Here is a 9,259-nt window from a genome sequence, read left to right on the forward strand (position 1 = left end):
AAATAAATACGGTGAGAGAGAACAGCCCTGACGAAGACCCCTAGAGCTTCGAAAAAACCCAGCTAGCTCACCATTAACTTGCACTGAGAATGAGGCTGTTGTAACACATAGCATTATCCAGTGAATGAACAAAGAAGGAAACTGCAACGCAGTTAGAACCTTGGACAAAAAAGACCATTGAACAGAATCAAATGCTTTGGATATATCAATCTTTATAGCACAACGACCAGAGAGGGACTCCTTATGATAATTTTTGATCAGCTCAGTAGCAAGTAGCACGTTCTCAATCAACAGACGATCCTTTACAAAAGCAGACTGATTCGCAGATACAAATTTAGGCAACACCCTCTTGAGTCTGTTAGCTAAAATCTTCGAGATAACTTTATATAGCACATTACAGCAGGAGATGGGGCANCCACAACCTCCGCAAGCATCCCCATACCAGACCAATTGTCAAACCAAAAAGAAACGCGTTGTCCATTGCCAACTTCAACCTTACAAAACGTTTTAGCCACTTCTCTGTATTTCAGGAGCTTTGTCCAAATCCAATACCCAAGAGAGGAATTACNCAACAAATCCCATGATTTTTTAAAAAAATCTGAGGTGAAACCATCTGGCTCTGGTGACTTGTCATTCGGCATTGAAAAGAGAACCTTTTTCACTTCCTCACCAGTTACTTCCCGGGTTGAAATTTGCTGATCAACGCTAGAGNGAGACCACTTTACCCATAGAGAATCTCCATGAGATACTAGCCTCCATATCAACTTCAGACAGCAAACCTTGTTCGCCTCATGAAGAGATCTCAGTCCTAGCCCACCTTCACTTCGAGGCTTACAGACCACCTCCCAAGCCACCTTAGCCTTTCGTGTATTCATCTCTGCTCCAGACCAAAGAAAATCTGAGCAGATAGAATTAATCTCCGCAATACACGCACTCGGCAAACGATAAGCCGCCATCCAGAAATTGCAGACACTCCAAAGAACAGAGGAAATCAAATTAAACCGACCAGCAAAAGAGAGATAGCGAGCTGTCCATGAACTAATTCGTTTTTTCTAAGCTGCTCCACCAACGACAAGCAGTCAGCAGAGGTGAGCCGTTTGGTGACTAGTGGGAGTCCCAAATAGCGAACTGGGAGAGAACCAACCTCAAACGGGAAACGCACCGAGTCGAGATGTTCTGCATTGCCAGCCATATAGAGAGTTGATTTCTCCATACTAATCGACAAACCTGACATTTTGGCAAACTGAGTAAACACGGTGATGATCCTCTCTATAGACCGTACTTTGCCATCAGATAGAACCATGAAATCGTCAGCGAAGCTTAAATGAGTCAGACCAAGGTTCTTACACCGTGGATGGAAACCAAACACACGTTCACCGGCAGCCTTGTCAAGGAGCTTAGATAAGACATCCATACAGATGACAAATAAATACGGTGAGAGAGAACAGCCCTGATGAAGACCCCTAGAGCTTCGAAAAAAACCAGCTAGCTCACCATTAACTTGCACTGAGAATGAGGCTGCTGTAACACATAGCATTATCCAGTGAATGAACAAAGGAGGAAACTGCAACGCAGTTAAAACCTTGGACAAAAAAGACCATTGAACAGAATCAAATGCTTTGGATATATCAATCTTTATAGCACAACGACCAGAGAGGGCCTCCTTATGATAATTTTTGATCAGCTCAGTACCAAGTAGCACGTTCTCAATCAACAGACGATCCTTTACAAAAGCAGACTGATTCGCAGATACAAACTTAGGCAACACCCTCTTGAGTCTGTTAGCTAAAATCTTCAAGATAACTTTATATAGCACATTACAGCAGGAGATGGGGCGATAATCTTTCATTTCCATAGCAGAGACCTTCTTAGGAATCAAGGCTAGAATTGTAGAGTTTGTACCTTTGGGCAAGAAACCTTTAGCAAAGAAAGATTGTACAGCTAAGACGAACTCAGTTCCCAACAAATCCCATGATTTTTTAAAAAAATCTGAGGTGAAACCATCTGGCCCCGGTGACTTGTCATTCGGCATTGAAAAGAGAACCTTTTTCACTTCCTCACCAGTTACTTCCCGGGTTAAAATTTGCTGATCAACGCTAGAACAGCGGAATGGCAACATATGCTCAAGTTCATCAACCGTGGATCCTTCAAACTCACTAGGAATGAACTGCAGGAAGTCTCTAAAGTGTCTCTCTGCCTCATCCTTAATCTCATCAGCATTTGTAACCACTCTTCCATCAACACAATGGATCTTTTTGATAGAATTCTGTGCAACCCGAGTTGCAGCTGCTCTATGAAATGCTTTGTTGTTCTTATCACCTACCTTCAGCCAATGTAACTTCGACCTCTGCTTAAGGAATTTCTCTTCCAGCCCGGCCAAATGATCCCATTGAAGATAGGCTGCATTCTCCTCCTCCATCGTTAGAAGTGATGGATTAGTCGAATTGGTCTGCTGTTTTTGACACAGAGTGTCAAATGCTTCCCTCGTCTTCAAAACCATATTACCAAGACAGCGTTTAGCAAGAGAATGGAGAGCTGGTTTGAGAGCCTTGAGTTTCTTGGAAAATCGAAACAGAGTTGACGTAGACAAGAACAAAGGGGATGTGCCCTGCCAATAATCTCTAACTAGCGGTATAAAATCCTCCATCTCAGTCATGACATTTAGAAACTTAAAAGGTTTGCGCCTACGACCCTGATTTTCTCTCTGCATCATGATCCTGCAGTTCAAATGATCTGAACAACCCCCTGCTGCAAAAACGTTATAAGCCTGCGGATACATCCTTGTCCAAGTGGCATTCACCATCACACGATCAAGCTTTTTGAGGATTAAATCATCTTCTCACTTGTTGCACCACGTAAAAAGTAGACCCTGCCAAGCCATATCAGAAAGGGAACAATGGTTAACAACTGACTGGAAATCCCGCATTCCTCCAGTGATGATCGGATAGTCATCAACTCTTGAGTGTTCCTGCATATCCAAAGTTTCATTAAAGTCCCCAAATAAGATCCAAGTCTTGTTTTTAAATATAGGGGAATCATGGTGATCGTTTATCTCCCGCCATAACACTTTACGAGCCTCCACCGTATTCAAACCATAGATGAAAGAACAAAAAAAACTCCTCTGTTCGATCATCAAGTTTCACTGAGCACGTTATCATCTGCTCACTTTGATAGAAAGGATCCATCCTTACATCGTCCTTCCATAATACCCAAATACGTCCCCGACGACTATATTCATAATTAGTTAAAACAGACCATCCAGGAAATAAGCGACTCCCCAAACGCTGAGCCTTTCTCTCCCGAACCCGAGTTTCTAGCAAACACCCAAACTTGAAATTATTACCCTCCACCCACTGCTTAATAACAGAATGCTTAGAGGTTTTACTCAAACCACGCACATTCCAGCAGAAACTTGACATTAATGTTTAATTTGAGGCTTCTTACTCTGATCTCTAGGAGGATCCCTAGCAGAATAAGTAGGAAGAGTTGAGCTTTGTTTATTTACTGATTTTGTTCCTCGATGTAAATAAGTCCTCAAAGGCACATCTGATTGTTGGCCGCGTTTTACCACAGCTCCTACAGCTCCTGTTTGACGTATTATGACATTTGAGTCATCAGAGTAACTTTCATTAGCTACCTCCCCTGCAGTCGTAGCTTTGTCTGGTTCACTTTCCTCTAACAGCTCTGTTTCTTCCCCCAAAACAGAGTAAGAATTCTTCAACATGGAAACAACACCAGGGTTAGGAGCCGCTGGCTGTTTACTCGGACTGAGACGACTTGTTTTCGGCGTGATCCATTCCTCCACCGATGGACCCTCTCCTGGGACCGGCAAAGAGGCAGTTTGAATCTGCGGGATCTCAACTACGGCTAGTGGCAGATGAACCTCACCACCCACATTCTTAGAGGGGGACTGCGTCGAAGCTTGCTTATCATGAGCAGAAACCCCATCACCCACATTGTTAGAGGGGGACTGCGCCGGAACTTTCTTATCATGAGCAGAAACCTCATCCCCCACATCCTTAGAGGTGGACTGTGTCGAAACTTGCATATCAGGAACAACAACCTCAGAGGATAAACAAGTTGCAACAAGATGACCCCATTTCTTGCAACGAGTGCATCTTGGCGATAGCCAAGGATAGCTATAGTGTATCACTGACTCCAATTCCCCCTCTTCTTCTCCCGTGAAGACATACTCCCGAGGTAGCTCTTGAGTTAAATCTACTTGCACCATAATTTGAGCCTCATCAAAGGAGGCACACGCCTCTGTTTTTGGATGCAACCTAATAGGCTCACCCACCGCACTCGTGAGAAACTCCAACCCCTTGTCCGTAAACAAAGTTGGAGGAACATGCTTAAGAATAACCCATAATGGAACTGACGTCATGGCCGGCTGAGCTTCCTCAGAAAAATGTGACCACTTAGACACAACCATAGGGAGATCCGTAATGTTCCACATTCCATGGTTCAACACCCGGTGCCTTATGCCCTCATGTCTGATGCGAAACTTTACCGTAGATTCATTGACTGCAAAAACGTCAATCAACGATGTCCTATCCCCAAGCCGCCATATCTTATTCACTATCATGTGAATCTTTCCCACATGTGGGGCTTTAGAGTTTAGAAACTTGCCAATCACAAAATCCTCCCATAAGGGTTTTGCACCCGAAAAAAACTTCCTTTGGTACCACCACCTTCTCTTTCCCATCGACCTCCAATACTTCAAACTTTTGTTTAGTGAAAATTCGCTTCTGAGCGATCTGCAAGAACAAACATTTTCCTTTTACTGCAGGTGGAACCGTCGACGAGACCACCTTTGAAACCTCTTGAACGTGACTATTCCCTGAGGAAAGCTCAACCAAATCCTCCACACCAACTGCACATCCTCCGCCCTCTATCCCCCTCACCTCTGAACCCTCCTCCTGCGGCAGATCAGCTGCAAGCCGTCACGGAGAGACCGCCAACGACATCAAACTTGATGAGAACGCAAGAAAACCCTAGTCGCACTTTTTTCGCCCTTGCCACGTCAGCCTACTCATTCCGTTTCAAAATATAAGAAATGACCACTTTAAAAAAGTTCAACCAATCATAAATAAAACTGTATAATAAAAAATATTAAACTAATCTAAAAGTAGCATAGAAACTTGAAAACATCTTATATTATGAAACAAAAAAATTTCTCTAAAACATCTTATATTATGAAACAGAGGGAATATGTGATTGATGACAGTAATGAAATATTATCTTATAAAAAAAAAAAATTAGTATTAAGTAAAAATTTAAATTTCAGATACAAAAATGTTAAAAATATAAAAATGAATTGTGTTATAAAATCAAATCAGATAAAAAAAATCATGAATTTAACTCGATGTCCAGGTGAAGCGAATCATTTCGAAAGACAAAATAATTTTATAATCTTGAATTTATCTCGTTTTCATATTTAATTGATCTCTACCACCTATGTTTTCGTGTTTTTTTATTCTATGTTTTCTTATTTTTCATATTCTTTCTTGTCATTTTCATTGCCAAATTTTATGGTAATTGTCATCATTATATTGTTTTAACTTTTCTTCTTCTTCTTATTCCTCGTCAATTTTTTCACATTCTTCCACTGAAAAAACCTTTGTTTTAGACTACCATACAACTTGTTAACCCATCAAAATCCAAGACCAAAATCAGTTTTTTCTCATAAAATTTGTGCAATTCATAAAGACCAATTCATAGTTTTTTTTATTTCCATAAATTTAAAATTATCCTTTTTCTAAAAATTCTTAATATAGAAAATTCTGAAAAATTTAAAAAATGTTAATGAATGACATGTCAAATCCTGATAAGTTGTTTAAAATAATTCTTAATATAGAAAATTCTGGAAATTGTGAAAAATGTTAATTAGTGATATTTCAAATTCCAATAGGTTGTTTTAAATCCTATGTGGACAGCTTAAGAAGCTTATAGCTTATACTTTTTATTTAGTATAGATTTGTTTATTGCATCTTCTTTCATTCTCAGACTTTACACCTGACAGTTAGTTATTAATTTGTGTTACTATTTATCATCTAACTAGATTTTAGTATTAGTTAACTAATACAAATCTAAATGTGCACATAATATTTTAAAGATTATTATCTTGCTCTTCGTATGTTTCTTCAAACTTATCTATTATGTTATGGTTTTATCAAGTAATTCTTTGTTAATATATCCACCAGCAAACAATCCCGCAAGTCCAGTCACATGAATGAATGGTCAACCTTCTATTATATAACAAATCAATACTTTGAAGGATGAGTTGATGATATTTTCGGTTCCTTGTGTTGATATATCAATACTCTGAAAATTCAAAAAATCCTTTTTGTATAGACTGTGTATCAATTACTATTTACCTAGAAAATTGAAGCAAATAGTAAAACCTCCATGTCTCTCCTTTACAATCATACATGGATAATTCTCGAACTGCAAAGAGATTGAAAATTTAATAGAAAGAAAAGTATTTAAGTACTCACGCTAGTTTTTTCAAGTATGTTTGATGGTTTCGATTTCAATCTATATCTCAAGCCGAATCAGTTGCCCCTTACTCCCTTAGTCTCCATACAAACAATGTCTTCGTAAAAGAGACTTCGTTTTACAAATTTTCAAGTTTGTATAATAATGTTTACACATGAAATATTAATCATATTACTAACCTGTGATGTATACAAAATATCTCTATTTGTAATCACTCAGGTTTTTGTTTTCTTTCCTTCCAACAACTAAATAACTACATTGGTCAAAAAGAATTTGGCTATACAGAGGCTGAAGGTGATTCTTTGGACGCAGAGATACTATCTGTCAGGTCACGACCACTTGTCTCGAAAGGGAATAGACAAACGCAAATTCCTGAGACAAGAATCACAATCTCAAATAGAAGAACAGCGATCGTCTGATGGCATCCGTGAACTAACCCAACGGCCACCAGTGGACACAAGACTCCTCCAATTCTTCCTACCGAGCTCGCCACTCCTACTCCAGTTGTTCTCACCGCCGTTGGATATATCTCCGGAGCATATATGTAAACCACCGTGAAAGCAGCCGAGATGCATATACGACCGCCAAAGAGAAGAGCAGTAGTTATGAATGGAGATTGATGAGATAACAGAGGAAGAAGGAAAAAGCAACAGGTGAATAACATTGATGCCATTGAAACTTTTCGTCCAAGTCTATCCACCATTGCTGCTGATAACAGTAGACCTGGAACCTCTGAGAGGATTCCACAGATCAAGATAATAAAGATTTAGACTTTTTATCCGATTTGGATTTGCTTGTGCTAACAGAGAACAATATATATGCATGTACCTGCAAAACTGGCGATGAAAACGTCTCTGTAGTTAACGTCGTTTGAATTTAGCAATTTTTTTTCGGTTGGATAGCATCTGTTATGGGAACTGGTCAGCTCGGTGGTGAGAAGGACAACGCCGTAATAAGCAAAAGCATTTCCGAAGAACACAACCCATAATAGCAAAGTCCGATTGATTAGCGTTGGAGATAGAAGAGCTAGTAACGAGAAACCTGGTTCCTTATCAGCTGTTAGTACTGTCTTGGACACTAAAACAGCTTCTCCTACTTCTCCAGGCTTAAGAAGAAGAGTCTTTTCTGTTGGAAGGTTTTTATTCTCTTCCAGCTCGGTGTCCAACTCTGAACTGAGATCACCCGGGGGTAGTTTGGTTCCATTCATTCTCGCAATCTTCTCTAATATAGAAAGGGCTTCAGCTTTCCGGCCTTGTAGGATTAAGTAACGAGGAGACTCCGATGTCCACCTATAGAACAGAAGAAGCAACGATGAAGGTATAGAAGAGAGTGCAAGTAACCACCTCCAGCCCAATCTTGGCATGACTAACTGCAAAAAAAATCATCAAGGTGATGTGAAAAGCTAGCGTCCAATTTGTACTGGAAAAACAAAGCAAAGAAAGGCATGTGTTGTACCCAAGCGAGGGAAGCTTCAAATATGGTTCCAACGGTCCAGAAAGCTGAGAAAACAACCATCCAAGTCCCTCGGCTTGGTGCAGGTATGAATTCAAGATACCAAGAAGCAAGAACAGGACCTCCTCCCAACCCGAGACCAACCAAACATCGGAGAATGATCAACCACGTGTAGCTTGGTGAAAATGAGCTCAAGAAACCAGCTACAAAAGTCACCACCGCAGTTATAATAAATCCTTTCCTGAGGAAGATAAGGTACAAGCATCAAATCAGAATGAAGCCACAAATGCGTCATAAACAGAAGATATGACCCCTAACCAAAAAAAGTCTTCTTCTTTCATCATTGATGAACATTGACAAGATACATAGAAGCTCAAGGAAGAAAGCGTCATAGACTGAACATACAACTTCAGAGATAATACAATTCAAGAGTTATAAGGAATCATATGAACAAACAGAACAATTCAGCCCTTTTTCAGACAATCTATGAACAAAGGGGCCCATATTAGACCAAACAAGATTCAAAAAAGAAGTAGTTACCTGCGGCCATGTTTGTCAGAAACAATGCCCCAAGAGTAAGCTCCAATGAGCATACCAGCAAAAACAACGCTGGTAATAAAGCTTTCCTGCCGAGAAGAGAGATTCCAAAGAGACTGAACAGCAGGTCCAACGAAAGAGAGAAGCATCATCTCCATGGCCTCTCCAATCCAACCCATCCCAGCGTAAGCAAGGACGTAGAGTTGGAACTTACCAAATCCCATCGCCACAAGAGCTTCATCAACTGTGAAACTAGGTTTCCCATCTGCCATTTCAAAAATCTGGAGGAAAAAAACAAAAAAAAAGAACAAGAAACTGACAACAAGAACCCATTATAATCACATTCCAAGAGGGGAAGGTTTGATCAGGAAGTAAATCCCAAATTTAACAACTCATTCCATTAAAATCATGAATGTTCACGCATCACACAGATGAGGACAATACTGTGTCTGGATTTCAAAAAGTCTTGTAATTGGCAAAAAGAAAAATCACAAAAATCGAACCTGAAGCAAAAAATGCAGATCTTCTTTCTCCGAATTGTCAGGACAATGAAATTAGAATTGTAAGAGAAATTATCACAAAGTCAACGGCATTGAATCGACGAATGGAATAATAAACCGTAAATAAAGGTCACTGGCCTGTTAGGCCAAAGAAAACATGCGAAATGTTGTCCATCTCTGTGGTCTTTGTACGTACACCGAGGCTGACCGAACTAACGTGTGCGAGACAATAACCGAACTTCAAGTCTCTGTTGAATCATTGTATCCGTCTC

General features: G+C 40.0%; 1 protein-coding gene across 3 annotated transcripts; it reads right to left on the reverse strand.

Moving 5' to 3' along the window:
* Nucleotides 6,646-9,259, reverse strand: LOC104707350 (organic cation/carnitine transporter 7). 3 transcript variants are annotated; one of them, XM_010423681.2, is made up of 5 exons: nucleotides 8,991-9,259; nucleotides 8,491-8,768; nucleotides 7,954-8,191; nucleotides 7,327-7,867; nucleotides 6,646-7,230 (listed from the first exon to the last, which is right to left on the reverse strand). In XM_010423681.2, the coding sequence occupies exons 2-5, from the start codon at nucleotides 8,757-8,759 to the stop codon at nucleotides 6,776-6,778; spliced, it is 1,503 nt and encodes a 500-aa protein (XP_010421983.1). In that variant the 5' UTR covers nucleotides 8,760-8,768; nucleotides 8,991-9,259; the 3' UTR covers nucleotides 6,646-6,775. The 3 variants fall into 3 exon arrangements, with proteins under 3 accessions (XP_010421983.1, XP_010421984.1, XP_010421982.1); XM_010423682.2 differs by having other exon boundaries at nucleotides 8,491-8,802; XM_010423680.2 differs by having other exon boundaries at nucleotides 8,491-9,259.

This window comes from Camelina sativa, chromosome 8 (genome assembly GCF_000633955.1).
Source record: "Camelina sativa cultivar DH55 chromosome 8, Cs, whole genome shotgun sequence".
Taxonomy (NCBI): Eukaryota; Viridiplantae; Streptophyta; class Magnoliopsida; order Brassicales; family Brassicaceae; genus Camelina; species Camelina sativa.

What these genes read in the sequence shown, in the direction of transcription:
- LOC104707350 (XM_010423681.2), bottom strand. Translation starts at nt 8,759, where the DNA reads ATGGCAGATGGGAAACCTAGTTTCACAGTTGATGAAGCTCTTGTGGCG. An exon ending in TCTGACAAACATGGCCGCAG is followed by an intron (nt 8,192 to 8,490) that starts GTAACTACTTCT and finishes TATCTTCCTCAG; the next exon opens with GAAAGGATTTATTATAACTG. An exon ending in TTTCATCGCCAGTTTTGCAG is followed by an intron (nt 7,231 to 7,326) that starts GTACATGCATAT and finishes GAATCCTCTCAG; the next exon opens with AGGTTCCAGGTCTACTGTTA.